We start from the raw sequence: 23432 nt of genomic DNA, 5'->3' as shown, positions 1-23432 counted from the left end.
AACCGCTTTGTGTGGGGGGTGTTAGTAGTGTTAGGAAAGTGTTCTCATCTGTATTACCGTTAATGTCAGTAAAAGACTCTTAAGACTAAAGGCTCGTGTGTGTTGGTCTTTTCTCTTGGGTGATCTCTCTCGGGTTGGACTGGACCTCTGGGTACACGCAGTTCATTACACCGCTGCCAACATAGTGTGACCCAGAAGGCTTTTCTTATGTTCTGCTTATGTTACCATATGACATTTTAATTTGCTTAATTTACATATACATTAGCATATGCAAATTTTGTGCAGATTTGTTCCATGAGCCTTTGTCCTGAGTCTTTAAGTACCTAGCAATGCCCATTATTAAAAGGCGAAATGTTCCTTGTCTGCTTCCTCCCAGTCACTTGAAATATAACTCGCAAAACAATAACATGTTGCCTTTGGGCAACATAGAAGGTTTCCCTACATCTTGCCTGCTAGCACTGGAAATGATTAGAAGCACCTAGGGCAGAGTACCAGCACCTTTTTATTTATTTAGTATGTTTTGCTGCTGATACCCGCCATTTTGTGCTGGCACCCATGTTACTTTGAATGAGGTATGAATTCAGGCACCTCATTTGTTTTACCCAAAAAGCACTGGGTGTGCCCATCATCTCTGAAGAAGAATTGGAGACTCTGAGCAGGTTTTGACTTTGTAAAGCTCATGATGGCAAAACTGGATTATCTCAAACTCTGTTGAAATAGGGTCACTTTATATTTAGCACTTGTAAACCTGTTTGCCATCAAGACGGTATGGGGTCAATCCTAACTCCCTAAGGATACATATGATACCAAATATGTGTTTGTAGGTTTATCTGTTGGACACACAAGTCTCCCTGCAATCAGTAACCATGCTCGATTATGGGAAGTTCAAGCAAACATGCTCACAAGCCTCCTTTACAACTTGTCACTGAACATGGCCCATGCCTCCAACATAATCACAACTTCCTAATGCTGGAAGAAGACATGTTGAACATCTAAACACATCTAAAACCATAATGTTTGATATAGCACCCAAATATAGTTTTTATGGGCTTAGAGGAGGCCACAGTCTTCGATCATTGAAAACGCTTTTTTTCCTTTGCCAACATCCTTTTTTTCTTTTATTCAGGGAAGAGTTAGAATTGTTAGGGTATGTGGCATTTATTATTCTAAAGATGTGTTCATTCTCACAGATAACATGAGAAGGACAGTAGTTCCGTAGCAGAATGCATGATTTGCATGCAAAGGTCCCATGCTCAATCCCTGGTGTTTCCAGATGGGTCTGAGAAAGGCTACTGTCTGAAACCCCGAAAAGCCACTACCTGTCAGTGTCAACAATACTGAGCTGGATGGATCGATCTTCTAATTTTGTATAAGTCATACTCCTGTGTTCCTACATGAAAACTGGTAAATTCATGCCACTGTCTATAAAAATAATCCCTCCTGAGTGAAATTAACTTTGCCAAAGATCTAAAAACTGTGTCTCAGCAGTAAAGTGCACCGTGAATCCTATGCCATAAGATCTATCAACAGTTGAACTAATATGTAGACAGCAACTTCCACAATTTGGAAGGAGGAGGTTCGCCAAGAAAAGCATAATATGACATGCCACAAATGTTAATGTCTGATATGGCATAGTTATTATGGGCTTAGAGGAGGCCACATTCCTTGATAATTGATTGATTTCTCTTTTTATTAAGATAATCCTCTGTTGCTAATATCCTTTTGTTTTCTTTTAATCAGGGAAGAGTTAGGTTTTTTAGGCCATATGACATTTATTATCCCAAAGATCCCTTCATTCTAGTAGGGAGTAGTGTGTGATTTACATGCAAAAGGTCCCAGACTCATTTCCTGGTGTTTCCATCAACTAGATCTGTGGTGCTTCATAATATATTACGTGAGATCTGAACATTACAATTGTTATTTTTAACTTGTAGAGGGAAGCTGAGAAAAATAGTATTTCTTGCCCACTAAACTATTTCTGGAGCAATCTTCTGCTTTTGATGTTTGGATAAATCGTGTTAGGGAATCATGCTTTCCCTAGAAATTTTATTTTTATTTACTTATTCGGGCAACCTTGTGCTTTGAGAAGTAGACACGTAGACTCCAATATGCTGATATATCTAGCAATTATTGAAGTGATAACTGTTGCAGAGGATTATGTGTCTGCTAATAAATGTCAGCTAGAAGCCTGGAATTCTTCTGGCAAACAGATGCAAGTGGAGTTGCTACTGCTGCCAAAACTGTCTTGGCCAGGCATGTACTCCATTTGGGGCCTAAGAATCAACTTGCCTTTCTTTCCCAAATAAAGGGTCCACGTAAAGGGTCCCTTACCCAGGAGATTACCATAGGCCCATGAAAATGTGACGTAGCTTCATGTTAGTGGACAGCTGTAGTGTGTAGTGTTACTTGAAGTGATTTATAAGGCTTCTTCACATTTTGGGGCTACTAAGAATAGCTTTTATGTTCCAATAATTAGAACCTTAATAGCCATTTGGCATTGGAGGTAAATGCTCATTGTAAGTCTTCTATGAGGATAATCAAAATTCCACTCATTCTCAGCACTGGAAGTGTTGATAAGATGAAGATGTATGACTTTGGGCTTGAGTCTGAAACCACATAGCAGAAATTCTCCAACATCTGCAGGTTCTTTTTGGTTTGAGGGTTCAGACCCAACATCCTAATCAGAGCTTGGAAAAGTTACTTTTTTGAAGTACAACTCCCATCAGCCCCAGCCAGCATGGCCACTGGATTGGGCTGATGGGAGTTGTAGTTCAAAAAAGTAACTTTTCCAAGCTCTGATCCTAATCATACAATGTTTACCCATGTATTCTGCCTACAGCACCAGGGGATCTTCCATCTTTATGCCAAATAGAGCCAGCTGGGGCACAATCCACCCACATTCAGAAAGTTATGCTGACTTCAAAAGGAGTGTTAATGATGATCGTAACCTTTCTCACTGAAATCAGTGGGATTTAAAAGTGCTTAAACATCTCTAAATTGTGCCTTCATTTTAAAGTGCCAAAATTGTACTCTTTTATTGCAAGACCAACATGACTTCTTTTCTTTAAAATATGCTTATGCCAGGATTCCACTTAGACAGTAGTCCATACATCCCATTCTATGATTTTGCAAGTATGGCAAGGCTTAGAATGAAGACAGGCAAAATATTTTAAGAATGATGGCGGTACCATCCAAATACATGATGGTGTTGCCATCAGAATGCATGCACATTTTTTCTGACTCAAGGAAAAACTTGAAGGGGGAAAACTAAATGTTTTGCAGGATTTTTGTGTGGTTAAGTGTGAACTGGGAAAAAGCTGGCCTATGGTAGGCATGTATTGGCTAAAACTCATTACATCAATCACACATTTCCCTCTCCCCCCAATCCCTAGAATAGTTTTGCCACTGTTTTTTGAAAAATGTATTTTAAAAAAGTATACAACAAATAAATGTAGAGGGAGGGCAACCTGCCTAATTCATGAGGAATGGGGCAAGACTAAGTGTTAGGTGAACTCCTTGGTGTAGAAATCACCTCATAGATCCAGCTTTTGACTGAACATAAGTTGTAAAAGTGGGATTATACTGTGGTTGAAGAACCTGCTATGATTGCTTTTAGAATTCTACATCTATTCACCTTAAAATCCTTGGGTTAAGCAGATTTACCGCAGCACTGAAATCAGAATGTCACTAATGAAATCTTATCTCTTGTTTTGAAGTGCCGTCCATCCAGAGGCAGAAAAAGAGGCTACTGCTGGTGTGTGGATAAATATGGACAACCACTCCCAGGATATGATGGGAAAGGAAAAGGAGATGTCCACTGCTACAATTTAGAAAGCAAATGAGGCACCATCTTTCATGGAATCTGTGTATGGCATCTTGACCCTCCAGAGGCTTTGGAGTGACTGGGCTGCAGTATGGACTGCGTTGGACTTGGGAGCTCCAGGGTTTGCCCCCTTCTTAATGGGGGTCAATATCTGTGGACTCTGCAGCTGCAAGCTGCCATTGGCGCACTTCCAGTTTTTCATAGATTCACATAGGGAGCTCTGAAATACCAAATAAATCTGCACTATTGATCCCCAGAAAGAATAAGGGAAAAAGGCACTTCAGAATGGATTCAGGGAGTCTCCACTGGCTTTGTTTTTTTTGTTTTAATTAATGGCCTGTGACCAATTTGATCCTGAAAGATAACTGTGCTTTTAGTTTGAAGAATCTATAGACTATAAGCTTTGTAAATATATTAAACATATTGGATATGATCCAATCTAAGCTAAGCACTGGAGAGTTAAGCATGAGTTCAATTTTCTTCCACTGAAATAACTTATAAATGATATAGGCTGGGTTGGATCACACCCAAGGTGTTAAAGTTTTCATTTTGGTTTTATACAGGTCTGATGGGAAACTTTATCTTCATGGGTAAAAAAAGAACTTTTTAAAAGAAATGTGTCTACATGGCTATTTTTTCTGTAAAATATACTATACTATGAATATTCTTTTTGTCTGTATTTAATATAATTCTTTTTTTTATAAACTATTTAAATGAAACATAATTGTGATACAGTCATTATTATATAGCCAGCATGGATTTTTCACATTCTGCCATGTTAAGTTGAAAATATCCCCCATGCCATTCTGCTGCTTCCCATAAGCTCATTTCAAAACAAAACCTTACAAAACTTATAGTTCTGAACTCAGAAACGCTTGCTTAACAACCCTGTCAATTTTCATGGCAATGCACAAAACAGCCAGAGAGAATCCAGACTTAACACAAGTTAAAAAATCCAGACTTTCTGGACTTTTTTCTGTCAGTGGTCTTATAATTTCTTAAAATTAATTAAAAATCAGTCATGTTCACAGAGTATCTGTAATCCTATTACTGACCTTGCCCCATACTCCATCTACAGTCTATAGATTCTGATAGAGCTCCAGTGACCAGAGTGGTTTAATAGCCCATCTTCCCAGATAATTCTGGTGATTGTAGATCTGTGAGGGGGATAAGAACGTAAGAAGAGCCTGCTGGATCAGGCCAGTGGCCCATCTAGTCCAGCATCCTGTTCTCACAGTGGTCAACCAGGTGCATTTCCTAACAACTCGCAGCACCCTTCATGAGCTACACTTCCCAGGATTCTTTGGGGGAAGCCATGACTGTTTAAAGTGGAATAAATGTCTGGTGTGATTGTGGCCAGGGACATCTTCGGTTTAAATTTGGGTGGGAGACTACATGTGTCTGCTGTAGAATAAAAAGTTGAGGGAAACCCTGAAAAATAATGATACTGTTAATAACATTTTCCAAAAGGAAAAGAAAGGGGCTTTCCCTGTGCCTAGTGCCCACATTCCCAATCTGGTGGCTGCCACCACTGTATATGCTCAGAGGCACGTTACCAAATTCTTCCAAGCTACACAGGAAGTGGATTGGACTGTGAAAGACCAACCCAAATTGTGTTTGCATTTTGATTAATTTGTAGGGCAGTAGAATTTCTCAGGGAGGAGGTCATGTCTCCTGCTCCCCTGGTGGATTCACTATAGCTGCCCAATTTTGCTGTTTTTTTTAAAGTTTGATAGAAATATTTGTTGGCTATACAAATGTTCTTAAACTGCAAGGTGGGGTTTTTTTGCCTATTAATGAATAGTGTATGCTTTCAAATGCTCTTCTCCAGGATACTTGCCAAAGCCCAAGTCTGTGAATCTCAAAGAGAAAGTGTAGTATTCTTCAAAGGGTGGCCACTCATCATTTCAAGTCAAAATCCAAGTGGATTTGGCACAAGTGTTTGCAAATATGCTTTCAGCTCAATAAGTATATCATGCTAGTTGCCAACCTTTTTGGGCCTGTGGGCACATTTGGAATTTTGAGCCAGTGTGGTGGGTACCACCCCCTCTGGTCACTTCCCCTTCACAGAGAGGGGGAAAAACATGCAAATATTCTTTGCTTTTCCAAGGCATCTGGGGAAAGGTCAGGTCCAGTGTAATTAAAATGGATGCTCTTGAGAGTGGCTGTATACTATAGTCAGTAGGGATTTTTCGCGTTCTACCATGTTAAATGAAAATACCACCCTCACCCCTTTCTGGTGCGTTGTATAGTCCCAGTTCAAAACAAAAACTTACAAGCCTTATACTGTTGGATTCAGAATCGATTGCTCTACAACTCTGGAAGTTTTCTTGGTGATACACCCCCCCCCACGGAGAATCCACAGGTTAAAGTGAAAAACGGGAGAGAAAAAAACTAGAAGCTGTTTGGACTTTTTTCTTGAGAAATTCTCATAATCTGTTGAAATTCATTAAAAATCAGAGATGACTATAAGATATATCTAATCAAATCCCTGAGCTTGCCCCAAACACAGTACTTCATCTGTAGTAGGTTTAAATTTTAAAAAACGGCATGGTTTATTTTTAATTAATAGATTAAAAAATACATTACCGTGGATGATAATGTACCACATGCACAGTAGTAGAAACAGGAGTTCTTTCGTTTCACTCTCCCTCCTCCCTCCCCTTCCAGTTACTTGGAGGAAGCAGGGGAAGTCTTCTGCTCCTGTGATTGGTGGGCAACAGACATGTGACTTACACTGGCCTACTGCTGAGTGTTGCTCTTCCCTTGTGCTCTGTGTGAGGAAGCAGAGGGAGGAAATGGAGAGCCAGAAGGTCAGGAGAGAGAGAGACAGAGCAGCAGAATGGAGGTGAGTGACGGTGATGTGTGTGTGTGCCTAGCCATAGGCCTTAGCAATTACAATTTTAAAAACAACAGAAACAGTCTGCATTAGCACAGCATTAAAAAAACTTTAAAACAGGAACCATATGTCCCTTAGCCATATACAGTGGATGTAGTACAGGAATAAATAACCATAATCCCCCTAAGATTTGTTTAATACTTCTGAGACAAACTTCGCCCGTAACTTTTGTGCTGCAAGGGCAAAGAGGGCCACCCTGTGTGTAACAGAGTAGTCCTGGTCTGATAAAAGATAAGTGATATTATCTTGCGGTGAGCTCGACCGTACCAGCAAGGTATCAAGAAATTTGGCTCTGCGATGAGAGTATAGAGGGCACTCTAGCAGATAGTGAGATAGATCTTCAATCACATCTGCACCACAAATACACACACGTTGATCCCAGGGAATCTGGCTGTATCGGCCTGATAAGACCGCAGACAGCATTGTTTGGAATCTTAGGGCAGTGAATGCATACCTAAGGTTAGGTGGAATATAATAGGCCAAATAATTTGCTCTCAGATGATCCATTTTTATTACACCAAACCACCTTGAGAATTTGGAGTTATTGATAGCCAATTGATCAATCCAGTTGCTGTGTTGAAAGATTGCTTCCTTTAATTTACCTCAGTTCGATACAATTGAATTCGAGGATGTTATGTGGTAAAGGTGATATAAGCTCGATATTCTGGCACTCAGCCAGTACCCCTTGCAGCCATATCATGGCATAGTTTAGTAGGAGTGTTCTTTATAGATTCCCAAAAATTAAACAGGGCATAGTGGACACGAGCACTGAGTTGAGGGAGACCAAGCTCTGCTTGAAGAAAGGCTGCCGGAGTTCCCCGGGGGAGGCACAAAAGTCTTCTCATGAAACTATTTTGAATTGCCTCTAGACTGGGCATATTGGAGCTTTCCCAACCCTATACTGGTGCCCCATATAAAATCTGGGCGAGAACTTTATTTATGTAATTTTTTAAGGCAGGGAGGACCAGATTGCCTCCAACAGTTCTATAAAAACTCAAGATAGCCCCACAAGATCTTAGCGCTGAGAGTTCGATATAATTTATATGTGTTTTCCAGGAAAGATTGTCCTGGAATTAGATACCCAGGTACTTAATTGCTCAATTGGGTGGCCGTCTATGGACCAAGGGAAGTTCCTGGGCCTCTTACCAAAGACCATGACTTTGGTTTTAGAATAGTTAATCATGAGGTTTTCTTTTGCGCAGTATATACTGCGTTTCTTAAGGAGTCTCCTCAAACCAATTCGCGTAATGGATAATAGAATCATGTCGTCAGCATACAAAAGTATCGACACTTTCCTATTTCCAAAGGCAGGGGGGAAGTATTCAGGGCCCGCCAGTTCAGAAGTTATTTCGTTAAGATAGAAATTGAAAAGAAAAGGGGCCAATAGACAGCCCTGCTTTACTCCCTTACTGATGGCTATGGGATCTGTAAGTGAGCCAGTGGGACCCACCCTAACTCTTGCAGTGTTGTCAGAATATAGTTCTCTGATAAGAAAGAGAAGCCGCTTATCTATATTGGTTTTGGCTAACTCGGCCCACAGCCTTGCTCTATCTATAGAGTCAAAAGCCACCGCCAGAACCACGAAAGCGGCATAAAGATGTTTCGTGGGGCCATGGATACTTTTCCTTGCAATGTCATAAAGAGTTAGGCAGTGGTCCATAGTGCTCTGGCCTTTACGGAAACCAGCTTGTTCTGGGGAGATAACCTGGTTAGTGGTTTCCCACTCTTGAACTTTAGTTAGCAGGTATTTAGAGTACAATTTGACCCCTGTATCAAGAAGGCTGATGGGACGATAGTTGTTAGGATCGTGTTTTTCCCCTTTCTTATAGATGGAGATGACAATGCTTTGCTTCCATCCTTCTGGGAAAATACCGGTCTTATGTACTTGTGTAAACAATTTGGCAAGGATGGGCGCCCACAAATCTGGAAAAAAATTAAAAAGTTCAGGAGGGAGCATATCCTCTCCAGGGGCTTTGCCCGATCTCAAGGTAGACAAGAGTGATTTTATTTGCGATACCAAGACTGGGGGCCAGACTGGGAGGGGGTAGTCCGGTTGGTAGAGAACCTCAGGAGCTCCAATGGGAGGTGAATAGAGCTTGCTGAAGTGTGCATGCCAAACTTCAGCAGGGATCTGCCAAGAGTTTAGGGGACTTGATGTGCACATCCCTTTGGCCACCAGTTCCCAAAACCCACGTTCGTCTTTTTTGCCCATGGCCTGATCTAATAATTGCCATTGGGATCTAGCATATGCGTCTTTTTTCCTTTTTAATAATGCCTTATATAAAGCACGCAAATAGACTAGATGTAGACGCTGAAAATTTTCCGGGCATCTCGTTGCACGGCGGGCATAATTAGTTAGATGGTGTTTTGCTATTTTACATTCGTGGTCAACACCTGGAATTTGATGGCCCCAATGCTGGTAATTGTTTATTCGATGTCAATATGGGTCTCAATATGGACACGATTGATTGATATGGCTTCAAAGCATCTGTTTCAGGTGTTAATATTACTTGTCTAATAGAGACCGGGAGATTACTATACAGAAATTCCGAGGCAGTAGACCACAAGGTCATAGACCATCGAACTCTCTGCTCAGAGATTTGTATGCCTTCCAAATTATCTTGTGGAGAAAAGGGGGGAGGGTGTAATAACCTCATATTCATTAGCAGGGGGAAGTTTGATACTTCCATGAGTAGGTTGTTATCCAAGTGATGCAGCATCAAAACCTCTAGCAGTCTGAGGCCTTGTTTATTAGATAACTGATCTTGAGAGACTCTATCCCTTAGGGGGGGGGGAAACTATCGTCATGATTCAAGAACATACCCGTGACTGGCTCGGAGTTCCCTATTCTAGCATTAAAATCCCCACATAAGAGTAACCTCGCATCGGGGAATTGATGCTCAATTTGTGACAGGGTGTCTGAGAGAGCATTCCAGATGCTGAGGGAACCCACTGGCTTGGCTACGCTCGGCGGAAAATAAACAATAATAATAAGATGTCCTACTAGACTCCCCCATAATCTCAGCACCTGCACGTATTGATCACTGATCAGGGTCAGGGGGGTGATCTCCATGTGGAGGTCCACGGAAATTAAAATGCTAAGGCCACCGCTTGCACGACCTTTGGAGTTGATCTTCCGGGCTGGTATGGAGAATTCTCTGTAACCATTAAGAGACAGTGAGTTGTCGTGCATCAACCACGTTTCTTGTAAGCACACTATCGTGGATTCATGCAGAAAGGAGTCCAATTCCGCATCATGGTATTTATTAGACCAACCCATTATATTCCATGACAGGATCGATATTTGTCAGGCGGGGCTGATCATATCTAGTTCCTTAGCTGTGGAGGTGTGGGGGTGGAGGAACTCTCATTAGTTCCGTTGTCATGGACAGACCACTACCTGGTCAGGTTTAGACTTACTGGGACTCAGAACCTCTGCAGGGGTGGGGGACCGATTAAAATGGTCCGCCCCAGGAGACTGATGGATCCAGATGGTTTCCTGACGGCTCTTGGGGACTTTCCTGTCACCTCGGCAGGTGATTCTGTCGAAGCCTTGGCCGACCTCTGGAATGAGGAAATGACCAGGGCGGTAGACACAATCGCTCCTAAGCGTCTCCTTCCGCGGATAGGAGCTAAATCTGCCCCTTGGTTTACTGGAGAGCTGACAGCGATGAAACGCGAAAGAAGGAGACTAGAGCAACGTTGGCGGAAGACTCTGAGCAAATCTGACCGAAAATGGGCTAGAAGCTATTTAAAGACCTATTCCGCAGCAATGCAGGCTCAGAAGAAATCTTTCTTCTCCGCCACCATTGCATCTGCTAACTCTCGTCGTACGGAACTGTTCCGAGTGGTCAAGAGTCTTTTAAGTTCTGACCCACATGAATATGATGCTGACCAATCAACAGCCCGCTGTCACGAGTTTGCTCGATATTTTGCAGATAAAGTCGCTCAGATTCGCTCTGACTTAGATGCCAAAATTAATACAGTCTCTGTGGATGTAACTTCGGCCTCTACTTGCATAATTAGAATGGATTCCTTTCAACTTGTTCAACCCGAGGATGTGGACAAAATCCTTGGAGAGGCACGTCCTACCACCTGTATGTTAGATCCTTGCCCATCCTGGCTTATAAAAAATGCCAGAAAGGGACTGGTCGAGTGGGTCAGGAAGTGATCAATGCCTCTCTACAACAGGGCAGATTACCACCCTGTCTAAAGGAAGCTGTAATAAGACCTTTGCTGGAAAAATCCTCCCTTGACCCCTCATCATTAGGTAACTATCCTCCAGTCTCCAATATTCCTTTTTTGGGCAAGATAATAGAATGAGTGGTAACCGCCCAGCTCCAGAGATTTTTGGATGAGACGGATTATCTAGATCCATTTCAATCTGGTTTCAGGCCCGGCTATGGGACTGAGACGACTTTGGTCGCCTTGGTGGATGACCTACGCAGGGAACTGGACAGGGGGAGTGTGTCCCTGTTGGTTCTACTGGACCTCTCAGCCACTTTCGATACCATCGACCATGGTATCCTCCTGGGTCGCCTCGCTGGGATGGGACTTGGAGGCATGGTGCTACGGTGGCTCCGATCCTTCCTAGAGGGGCGAACCCAGAAGATGGTTATGGGGGATACCTGCTCGACCCCTTGGCCATTGACCTATGGGGTCCCCCAGGGTTCAGTCCTGTCCCCCATACTATTTAATATCTACATGAAACTGCTGGGAGAGGTTATCCGGAGTTTTGGGGTTCGGTGTCACCAATATTCCTCCTTTCCACCTAATGAAACCAAGGAAGCCGTCCAGGTCCTAAACCGCTGCCTGGTATCAGTGATTGACTGGATGGGGACGAACAAGTTGAAACTAAATCCTGACAAGACAGAGGTGCTCCTTGTCAGTCGGAGGGCGGATCAGGGGATAGGGATTCAACTTGTGCTGGACGGGGTTACACTCCCCCTGAAATCTCAAGTTTGCAGCTTGGGAGTACTCCTGGACTCGACTTTGAGCTTGGAGGCCCAGGTCTCTGCTGTGGCGGGAGTGCCTTCGCTCAATTAAGATTAGTGCGCCAGCTGCGCCCGTTCCTTGACCTGTCAGACTTGACTATGGTAACACATGCCTTAGTTACATCCGATTAGACTACTGTAACGCGCTCTACGTAGGGCTGCCCTTGAAGACTGCTCGGAAACTTAAATTGGTACAAAGAGTGGCAGCCAGAATGTTAACTGGAGCTGGGTTCAAAGAACATACTACTCCTTTGCTATACCAGCTCCACTGGCTGCCAATCTGTTTCCGGGCACAATTCAAAGTGCTGGTTTTGACCTATAAAGCCTTATACGGCTTAGGTCCAGGCTATCTGTTAGACCGTGTCTCCCTCTATGAACCTGTCCGGATTTTAAGATCATCCGGTGAGGCCCTCCTTACTATTCCATCTTTCTCGCAAGTTCTTCTTGCTGAGACACAGAATAGGGCCTTTTCGATGGCTGCCCCTAGATTGTGGAATTCCCTCCCTAGCGAGGTTCGGCTGGCTTCCTCGCTATCATCCTTTCGCGCCCAGATGAAGACTGTTTTATTTAGGCGGGCTTTTAACTGAAAATGTTATAGTTTTAATCTATTTTGATTTAATCTATTTTTAATTGTTTTTAACATGTATATTGGTTGTTCTGATTGTTTATTGTTTTAATTGTGAGTTGCCCTAAGTTCCTCGGAAGAAGGGCGGGGTATAAGTATTTTCAATAAATAAATAAATAAAATTACACAGCAGTTTGTTTGGGGGTATAAAGAGGGGAGTACGGATTTTGTTATAGGGCCACGCTGGAGCTCTCCATTGGTCTTTTCAACGACTTTAGGAACATTCTGGGCATTTTGAGAGCTGGTAGTCTGCTTCTCTCCAAAAATTGTGGGGGCAATGGGGGGAGAGCTGTTAAGATGATGGGCGTGCTTAGTAGGGGCCTTTTCAGACTCTTCCAGAGTCCTTATCTTGGGGGAAAAGTTTAAAATAGTATTATTAAGGATTCCCAGTCTAGAGGCTCGTGATGGAGAGGGTTCAACTAGGGCGATCGTGCTGGGATTTGATGTAACGATTTGATCCCTTGTATTCCCCTGCATTGCTGTTGGGGGTCCCTTCTTTATGATGATCGATTCTGCCTCCTCTTTGGTCCATGTGGAATTGGTCCATGTGGTTCAATACAGGAGGGGGTTCAGAAAAGGTCCTCTCGTGTATTTTTAAAAGAAGAGCTTTTAGGTAGTCAAGTCTATGCATAATTTCGAGCTGACCTCCCATAGATAGCGCCCCAAAAGAGTGAAGCAGGGCTCATTCCTCATCCTCGAGGAGGTCATTTGCCCAACCATCAAGCTCTGAATGTCTGTCGACTTTCCTTGTGTAGTCACTGTCACTGGAGACACTGGGTGGCCCTCTGAGTCCTCCAGATCAATAAGCAGTCCAAAGTTCTCGCTTCTAGAGGTCTGCCGAGAAAGGGATCTAGGTCTATGACAAGCAAGGAGGTCCACTGGGGCAGCCCTATTTTCAAAGAACCATGAAAGCACAATGCCCTGTTTGGACTATTGATCCATCAGGGCCAATATATGTTTTGCTATTTTGGGTGAGGCAAAGGTGACCACCGCCCTTGCTCTCGTATCGTTGTAATATAAGTACTCCACTAGGGCAATTTCCTGAACATTTATACTTAGGGAGGGGAGGCCCTTTAGTATTTTTGTGAGGTGCCTTTTCCGTGCGGGCTGAGATATTATACCCTTTGGTTTGGGAAAATGGACAAATACCAGTTTACATTGGTTTAGTACTAAATTCCATCTTGGCATGCTAGATGGTAGCGTCTGCATCTTTTTCCCATAGTCCTTCGTTAAAACTCCCTGCCACGGATCTTGGTAGGGATCATGACTATCCTGGGTTTCTAGGGGTGGAGCAGAAGCTAGGGTCGAAGGGGGAATAGGGAGACCGGGGTTGCAACACGACTCTTTTTGTACTACCACCCCACTCGCATTAGTAGATTTGGGAGGTGAAGGGATCTCTTTCTCTTTCATCGTGGCTAGGGCCTTGTCCAATAAGTTAAAAAGTTTTTTTTTAATTCATTTTACTGCCTTGAGCTGATTTTTGGCTTTTGAGGTTTTTGCTCTTCTTTACTTTAGTAGATTGGACCTTTTTTTTAGTCCGGCAGGGTCTTGTATTCGGTGCGATGGGATTGATCTCAGTGGGAGGAGGTGGTATAGTATGTTGTAGACACGAAGATGGTCTGTCTAATGCTAAATGTGCAACGGGCTTTTGGTGCATCTTAACTAGAGTTGTTAATAGTTGATTACTTTCTGTCAGAAAGTCTTTCACATTTTCCATCTCTGACACCAGCATCAGTAGCCAGCCCGCAAGAGAGGGCCCCAACTCTGAAAGGGTAATTTGATCTGTTAAGCCGTGGAGCACCGCTGGAGAGCTAGATGAATTACACATGCCCAGATCTTTTTCAGAAGGGGAATTCATTGTTAGTAACTTCCCCGGGATAGTCTTTTGTCCAGGCAAGAGAGTTCGAGGTTCTACGGGATTTGATAGAGTATCTTCCGCCTGTGCCTTGGAGGCAGACTTAGTCTCCTCAGGTGCGACATTCTTTTGAGTTTTAGTTGCTAAGCATCCTGTCTCTTTAAGCCCTTGCTTCTCCGCCTGCTCAATCTCGTCAGCTAGGCTTAGAACCTGGGAGTTACATGTATTCCACTGAATGTTATCCTTAAAAGGAAAAGACCACTCAGCAGGAAAAGAATGGTCGAAAGTGGAGAGCCCCTCAGAGCTTTTCTGTGCGTGAGTAGTAAAAAAGTGTGTGATTTTTAGTTGTCCCTTAGAGGGCTTAGATGGATTTTTCCAGCTTTGAAAAGGGGGGAGAGTTGGAACCGTTTCTCCCTCTCTCTCAGACCGTTTCTCCTTAGAGGGGAGACTTTCAAAAGGTGGCGCCTCTCCTAAGACCATTGTTACAATGCCATATTATGTTGACTGGGATACAAGGAAACTCCTCCCTTAGTTGTAGGCACAGTCTATTGCGAGTTTAAGCGTATCGGAAGGATTTAGTCGATGTATACCCTTCCAAGGTTAAAATACAATATACAGCTCAGTATGGTGGAATTGACATCGATCAGATTTGGACAGTCCAAATGCATTAACCTTGGTGGCACTGACTGGATGATGGGGAGAGGAGGTAGGGCCAGAGTGTTCCCAGGGGTATGTTGTTTCAATAAATGCTTGTCTGACGGCGGCTCTTCACAGCACTGTTTAAAGTAAGGCTGCTTTTCACGTTAGCACTTTCTTCGTCTAAAGATTTAGTGTGCACTGGAGGGGGAAAAGTCTATCCTCTAGACTATCCCTAGAGTTCATATGAGCTAATAGATATTGTTATTAGCTTGGTCGAAAGGAGAGCACAGTAAAGTCTCACCCAGCGTCCATCAGCAGCCAACCGGAAGTGTGTGTGTGTGTTCCCACCCCCCGCTGTCTCCCCCTGCCTGCCCTTTCCGTTGGCTCATTTGGCCTGCCCCAACCCGCGCTCTCTCCCGCTGCCTGCCTTCCCCACTCGCTCAATCAAGCTTGAGGGAAGAAAAGAGTCAAAGAATGGGGGGGAGCTTTGAAGGACTTTTAAACGTCTACTCAGAAGTAAGTCCCATTGAGTGCAGTGGGGCTTACTCCCAGGTAAGTGGAGCGGTGCTTCTGTGTGTTAGCAGTGAGCTTGAGGGAAGGCAGGTGGTAAAATGTCTACTCAGAAGTAAATCTCACTGAGTTCAGTGGGGCTTACTCCCAGGTAAGTGGAGTGGAGGTTCTGTGTGCTAGCAATGAGCTTCAGGGAAGGAAGGAGGTAAATTGTCTACTCAGAAGTAAATCCCATTGAGTTCAGTGGGGCTTACTCCCAGGTAAGTGGAGTGCCTAAAAATGTGAGACAGACTTGTTAGCAAACTAGAGCTAGGAGTGAACTGTTTAAATTGTTGACTCTTTTTTTAAAAAAAGAGTTTGTTTTACAAATTTAAATGGAGTTAAAGCCTCTTGTGGGCTCAGTCAAGTGAAAACTGCTATTTTGAGAGAAGGGTAGAAGAGAGAGAAGGGGGAAAGATTCTGAGGGCTCGCACTGTAATTCTAAAATGTCTACTCAGAAGTAAATTTCACTTATTCAATGCGGCTTGTTGTTGTTATGTGCCTTCAAGTCAGCGACCTCCAACAGCATCTGTCATGAACCACCCTGTTCAGATCTTGTAAGTTCAGTTCTGTGGCTTCCTTTATGGAATCAATCCATCTCTTGTTTGGCCTTCCTCTTTCTCTACTCCCTTCTGTTTTCCCAGCATTATTGTCTTTTTTAGTGAAACATGTCTTCTCATTATGTGTCCAAAGTATGATAACCTTGGTTTCATCATTTTAGCTTCTAGTGACAGTTCTGGTTTAATTTGTTCTAACACCCAATTAATTTTTACAAAATTAAGTTTGATTACATTCATAGTACAATCCTAACCCCAAACCTAGTCTAAAGTAAATCCGATTCAGTTCGGTGGGACTTAGTCTCAGGTAAGAGGGATTAGGATTCCAGCCCTTTAGAAGAAACAGTTGGGGGGGCAGAGAAAAGGAGGGGAGTTTGCCTATGTGTCTGCTCATGTTGTTGTGTTGGACTGCCTTCAAGTTGATCCCGACTTATGGCAACCCTATGAATAGGGTTTTCATGGTAAGCCTTCCTCTGAGGCTGAGAGGCAGTGACTGGTCCAAGGTCACCCAGTGCGCTTCATGTCTGTGTGGGGATTCGAACCCTGGTCTCCCAGGATCAGAAGTGAGTCTCACTGAGCTCAGTGGACCTTACTCCCAGGTAAATGGGGTTGGGATAGGATTGCAGTATCATTTTGAGGGGAATGTAGGAAGAGGTGAAAGAACAACAGAGAGGTAATGAAGAGAGAAAAGGCTTGTGGGGGGGACCCTAAGACTGAAGCAGAACTTGTGTGGCCCCTGTAGGCTGAGACAAGTGAAAATTGCTATCTTGAGAGAAGGTGGGAGAATGTACCAGTAATCTAGTAAAGGGGATGGGGAGAAGGATTTAGGAATCTGAAGTTACAGTGCAGTCCTAACCATGTTTAATCAGAAGTAAGTTCCACTGAGTTTATTGCAGCTTACTCCTGAAGTGAAAGTGAACATAGAATTACAGCCTTTAACTTCTAAATTCAGTCCTTTCCTTTAAATACTAGGTGATTTATCAATAAATATTATAAAATTTATGTCTGTTAAATGTTCAGTGTGTCATCATGTGACTCTTATTGTTGCTTGTTGAACACCTGCTCTTCAGGATAGTGCCACAAATAGATTTCAAAAAGTCTGCTTTAAATTTGCTCCAACCCCCCTGTGGCATGTAATGAATGTAATCAATGTTCCAGTTTGTCTGCATCCTTCTTGAAGTGTGGAGACCAGAACTGCATGCAGTATTCAAGATGAGGCCTAACCAGTGCTGAATAGTGGGGAACTAATACTTTACATGATTTGGAAACTATATTTCTGTTAATGCAGCCTAAAATTGCATTTGCATTTTTTGCAACCACATCACACTATTGGCTCATATTCAGCTTGTGATCAATGACAATTACAAGATCCTTCTTGCAAGTATCCCCCATCTTATAACTGTGCATTTGATTTCTTTTTTCCAAGTGTAGAACTTTGCATTTATCCTGGTTGAATTTCATTCTGTTGTTTTCAGCCCAATGCTCCAGCCTATCAAGGTCTCTTTGAATTTTGTTTGTCTTCCATGGTATTCACAAGGTTTTCCCAAGATTTTCCATTTGGAAAGGAAAGGGGCTTTCCCTTTGCCCAGTGCCCACCCACCCAATATCCACCCCTCCCCCTCCTCTTCCCCTCCCTGCCCCTCCCCTGGGTCAGTGTTGGACTATGATCTGGGAGACCGGGGTTCGAATCCCCACACAGCCATGAAGCTGACTGGGTGACCTCGGGCCATTACTGCTTCTCAGTGTCACAGGAAGGCAATGGTAAACCACATCTGAATACTGTTTACCATGAAAACCCTATTCAAAGGGTCACCATAAGTCTGGTCGACTTGAAGGCAGTCCATTTCCATTTTCAAATATGATTGCATAGAAATAAATCCCACAACTCAAGAAGTATGCAAATGATCAAACCCAACCTCCCTTCTCCTCCCTCCTATCCTCTCCTTCTTGCCCCTTTGCCCCACCCTCCCCATTCCCATCCCCTTCCAATCCCCTCCTCCCCCTCCCCTTCCTCCTCCCCATGGTCAGTTTTACCTATCTTAAGCATGATTGCATGGAAGTAAATACCATTGAACTCTATAAGCATGCAAATGATCAAACCTGTCCTCCCCCCCTTCTTTTGCCCCCTCCAATATACTCCTCCCCCCCTTTTCCCCCCATGGTCAGTTTTTCCTATCCGAACCATGATTGCATAGGAGTAAACCCCATTGAACTCAATAAGCATACAAATGATCAGACCTGATTTTCCTCTCCTTCCCCTCTCCTCTCCCTTCCTCCTCCCCTCCCCTCCTCCTCCTTCCTCCTCCCCTGCCCACTCCAGCCCTCCCTCCCTCCCCCCCAGTCAGTTTTACCTATCCTAAGCATGATTGCACGGGAGTAAATCGCACTGAATTCAATAAACATGCAAATGATCAAATCTGTCTTTCTCCACCCCTCCCCCTCCTTCCTGCTCCCATCCCCCTCCTCCCCTCTGTGTTTCCTCCCCTCCCTCCTCCTTCCCTCCCCATGCTCTGTGGTCAGTTTCACCTATCCTATCCATGATTGCAGGGGAGCAAATCCCATTGAACTCAATAAGCATGCAAATGATCAATCCATTCTCAGCAAACTTGGACAGGATCCCATTTCTTACCTCCCGGATTATAAAGCAGGGAAATTCACTAACAGGCAAAAAAATGTTGTGGTTTAAGAATGTATCTATAGCCCAGAGCTATTTCTATCAAACTTTAAAAAGCAGGAAATTGGGTGGCTATAGTGAATGCACCAGGGGAGCAGGAGACCTGAACTCCTCTCTGAGATATTGGACTGCCCTACAAATTGGTCAAAATGCAAACACCATTTGGGTTGGTCTTTCACAGTCCAATCCACTTCCTGTGTAGCTTGGAAGAATTTGGTAACATGTGCCCATTTCCCTGCTTTTTAAAGTTTGATAGAAATAGCTGTGGGCTATAGATACATTCTTAAACCGTAAGGTTTTTTGCCTATTAGTGAATAATATTACACAGAGTCCCCCCAAAAGCCACCAACAAAGTAAAGTTTCAGTGCAAAATCACACAATAAAAAAAAAACCTAGCGCTAGCTAGCACCACAAAACTGTTGATCCAAGACACTGACCCTCATCAATCTTCATGATTTTACATAGAATGACACCAAAAGTACCAGCAAATCACACACCACATCTGGACACAGAGGTAACCTATGATTTGATAGTGATTTTGAGTTGATCTCTTAAAAAATCAATGGGATCTATACCTTGGATCCATATTTTGCACTGACGCAGGACTGGAGAGCGCTGGATCAGTGTTTTTATGATTCAGTCTATGGAGGCAGATGTCATCTGTGATCTGAGGCTGACTGGGGAAAGAAAACCTCTAAAAATTGTGATTTCAAGAGGATCCATTTGATTAGATAGCAAATATGTGTGTGTGTGCACGCATGCACATATCCTCTCTGATTTCTGTAGCACCCCACTCTTCCCCCTAACTGCTCCCTTTGCCTCCCCTCCCCTTTTTGCTCCTAACATCTTGGTTACTTTGCTTTTCTAAGCCTCAAAAAAATGTAGAGCTGAAAGAGGAGTTCTTACATACATTTCAGGGAGTGGTGGGTAACCCCCATTGCCACTTCATGATGAAGGGGGCAGTGAAAGTTGCAGCTCAGAGGTTTTGTAGGGTGCCAGGGGAAGTGCCACTGTACACATGGGTGACACCCAGAAAGATAATGTATAACCTGAGCCTTGTTTCACTAGAATGTGAAAGCTTAAGAGTTGTGTGTAGCTACTGTGGCAGCACAATGCCTCAACCCATAATAACACCAGGGTTACAGGCAGATAATACTTCCAACATTTAAGATCAATATACCAGAAGAGAGATTACTATTAAAAACATTATTTTAGTAGCAAAAATGAAAATAATTACTGGAGGGATTTTTATAGTAATAAGTTCCATTCCTGCTTCATTTGGAATGCAATAATGTTATTTCACATGATTAGTGGTCTAGATGTGGATGGGGTCACCTATTGTCATCTGTGGATGTGGTTACTCACTCTCATGTGAACCATACATTATAGGTACTGCATCAGAAACTGTCATGTATGTTGATGCAAATCTGTATATCCATATACATGCCTACAACATGATTTAAGTCTAGCAAGGAAACTACATGTACAACCCCTGTGTAGAAGTGTTCCATACAGATAAGAGCATAATCATACACATGAACCCCAATGTCTAGCCTCATGACCTGGTCATAAAGCACTTGAGGTTCAACCTTGCTGAAACTCAGTCTGAGTAGTGCTTGGACTGGAGATTCCATGGGAACCCTATGTATACTGAGTTACACAGAAGAAAGTCAGTATATTTTATTTATTTATTACATTTATGTTCTTCCATGATTGAACTTGAGGAAGGATAATTAATTTTAAAAATTTTGGTTTTTAAGATTTGTCACCTGAATGCTGGCTCCTTCATGGCAGTATGCATGCTGGTACATCTTCCTAGTTTATTTGCATGTCAACATTGACGCTGAAGAACCTTGCATTGGGAAGGGCACTGTGTGTAATGTTTATCAGCTTTTCTTTCTGTCCTGTTGAAAATGTAAACATGATAGCAGCCTGAGGCAACATTCCTACGTGGCTTATAAGTTACTATATTTGAAAGTTTGTGGGAGACAAGTTATCCCTGGACAGCAATAATAATATATCTTAATATAGATAAAACATGATGGTTCTCTAAGAACAAAGTATTTATACAAAGAATTATTATTTCCCCCTTTCGTTCCTAAGGAGACACAATCCATGAGTAAGTGGGGCACTTTTAAACCTGTTGATTTCATTGGGCTTAATTGCACTTAACTGATGTGCAGATGGTGGCCAAGTTTTTTGATGGCTCAAAGCATACTTCCTAATTCATGAGAGGAGACTTTGGAGGAACACATGACTTCAGGAGTCATAAAAATATCTAAAATAAATATACCACCATTTTTAAAGGATCAATAAGCAAAGACTCAGCTCTTTGGTTTGGTATGTACAGAATATGTTTGGTCCAATCCTCTTCCAGTAGAGAGCAGTATGCAGAGAAGCTCCACTCATTTAAGTTTTCAGGTATATTCAGGTGACATTATTATCATCAAAATTATTAGTGGTTGTAGTAGTATTCCTAATGTAGTCTAATATAAGGTTCTACTAGAGCTACTCCCAAGCCTTCTCACTGTGTCCACAGTGAGCAAAATAACAGTCACTGCTGTAAAAAACAAATTATTATCCTATTAAATGGCATTCATGTGACCTTATTGCTATCACAAAAGAGCAGAATTTTCTCCTGTCCTCTACCTCCATATGTTATATATGTTGTTTATTAAGGCAATTGGATTTTTAAAAGACGTTATATGGGCATCCAATAGATCCCCCCCCCAAATCATGTTCAGGAGCCAAACTGCATAATAAATTTCCAATTTAAACCTGAAATATTTGTGGGATCTATCTGCACAGCAACAATGTGGACAAGGACATGCAAATATACAAATATGCTTAACAATTTCAGCTTAAGGAAGTTCTCTTCTCACAGCACCAAAAAAGTTAAAAATCTAGTCCTCCCAGATGACAGCTTTAATTAGTGTTGGACATAATTCAGTAAAATGTGTGGAATTAGTTGTTATTTTTGGCACACACAAAGCTGAATGTTGTAGAAGTGACTTAATGCCTCTTTGTGCTTCCATGGGCCTCTTTTTTCCCATTCAATTATAGCTCTATATTTTATTAAGCAAACTCCTTTCAATTTAGAAGGCAATTCTGAGATCACAATGAAAACACAATAAAAAATGTTCATGAGTGTACTGGATTATTGCTAATCATATTCACAGTGACCAGGGAAAGTATAAATGTTAAGAGCAAAGGCCATGATAAAATGCATATATACCCATATGCAGCAAAATGAGGCATGAATGAGGTGATAAAGACAATAAGGTGGTAGAATGGTATAGTCTATAGCAGTGGTCACCAGCATGGCACTTGTGGGTGCAAGTGTGCCCACTAGAACCTCTTACGGCCTCCGTAAAAGGTCTCAGTAAATATCCCCTCAAAATTCCACAATGCATGAGAGACTGTTTGCTCTTCTGCTCAGTTCCTCTATGCATTGGCTCGACCTCTCCTACACTGAATATGTCCCCTTAAACATGTCTAAATATGATAGGATGCATCCATCTTCTGTTTAGAAGAGAGGAGAGATGCAAAGAGCTTCTCTCTGCAAATGCAGCTGTGGCTCATGAAAGGGCCTTTTCCTCATTTCTTTTGGAAGAGGGATGCCTACATTATTTTGTGGTCCTGCCTCTCTTTTAGAAGTAGCAGTCATGATGTGACTGGCACCCATAGCACTTTCTCAGTATTGCCCACTGGTCCAAAAATGTTGGCAACTCATGGTTTAAGACAACAGGGGAATCTTATTGCTGAATGTTTCATTCTCGCCCAGCTTTCTCTGCAGTGCTTTGCTAACTGCAGGGAGCTGTGTACATGTCTTGAACATAAGTCTCTGCAAGTAGAAAATCAGTATAGAAGGCCAGACCTCACAAAAGGAATCCAAGTTTAAGATTTAAGAGAAGTTCAGTTCCCAATGGCTCCCATTGAGTTCTATTTAAAAAGGTAAATAGATTGCAGCTTGGGACACAATTGAAAAAGGGCAAACCTTGACCCTCACCCTGACACTGGGGTTGCCAGGGACAGGTTTAAGCCCCACTCTAATGATATCTAGGTGTTTACTCTTTTATGATTTCCTGTATAATTGAATGCCTTCCATTCACACTAATAAGGGGAAATAAAGTACTTGGAACAAACCCCATGACAGAGGGTAGCCTAGTCTCCACTGACCCCATGCGGAGTGTGTGTGCACACAATGTATTTCCAGGTGCAGATTGCACACAAAACACTGCATCTCCCCTCCCATCCATATACAGGTCTTCCCTCCATACACACTGTCATAATAACAGGTATTTCTCTAATCTAAACCTGCACATTGTCCAGGTCCAATGTAGACTACCAATGCATTACAATTTGCCAGACGCTTTCCCTTCCCCCTTTTGCGGTCCCGTGCAAGCAGCAAAGACAGGTTTATTGAGGCCCTGATGGGCTGCTGTACATATTTGAAAAGGGGAGAAAGAACAGCTGGATTCAGTTTGGTGGACTCACCGTTGTGTGGGCTTGTGCTAGTTTTTCATAAACAGCTGTTATATAGGAACCTCACATAGTATTGGACTTAATATATGGTCAGTATTTATGTTATGGAGAGCAATAAATAGCTATATAAATCCCACATAAATGACAAGGAATCAAATTAATATTTTCTGTAAGCAGATCTGTTATCTCTCAAGCTACTTGAGAAAATGCCCTTTTTTCATCGATACACAGTGCAAGAGTCTTTGGAGCTTGGAATATCACCTTCGACTTGGATGCACAGCCCAGCCCAGAGGGCACAATATTCGCTATTTGTGCATGAAAGGAAGGTTCAA

General features: G+C 42.7%; 1 protein-coding gene across 4 annotated transcripts in view; it reads left to right on the top strand.

Annotated features, from left to right (window-relative positions):
* The window catches only part of IGFBP3 (insulin like growth factor binding protein 3), a 72094-nt gene extending 67547 nt beyond the window's left edge, over positions 1-4547 (top strand). For all 4 annotated transcript variants that reach the window (XM_061587017.1, XM_061587016.1, XM_061587014.1 and 1 more), the window contains one exon: positions 3717-4547. In XM_061587017.1, coding sequence (XP_061443001.1) covers positions 3717-3842 — 126 coding nt within the window. In that variant the 3' untranslated portion in view covers positions 3843-4547. The remainder of the gene's footprint in view (positions 1-3716) is intronic.
* Positions 4548-23432: the final 18885 nt, after the last annotated feature.

This window comes from Rhineura floridana, chromosome 10 (genome assembly GCF_030035675.1).
Source record: "Rhineura floridana isolate rRhiFlo1 chromosome 10, rRhiFlo1.hap2, whole genome shotgun sequence".
NCBI lineage: Eukaryota > Metazoa > Chordata > Lepidosauria > Squamata > Rhineuridae > Rhineura > Rhineura floridana.
The sequence above is the reverse complement of the archived record's forward strand: the minus strand, read 5'-3'. Positions and strand labels throughout refer to the sequence as shown.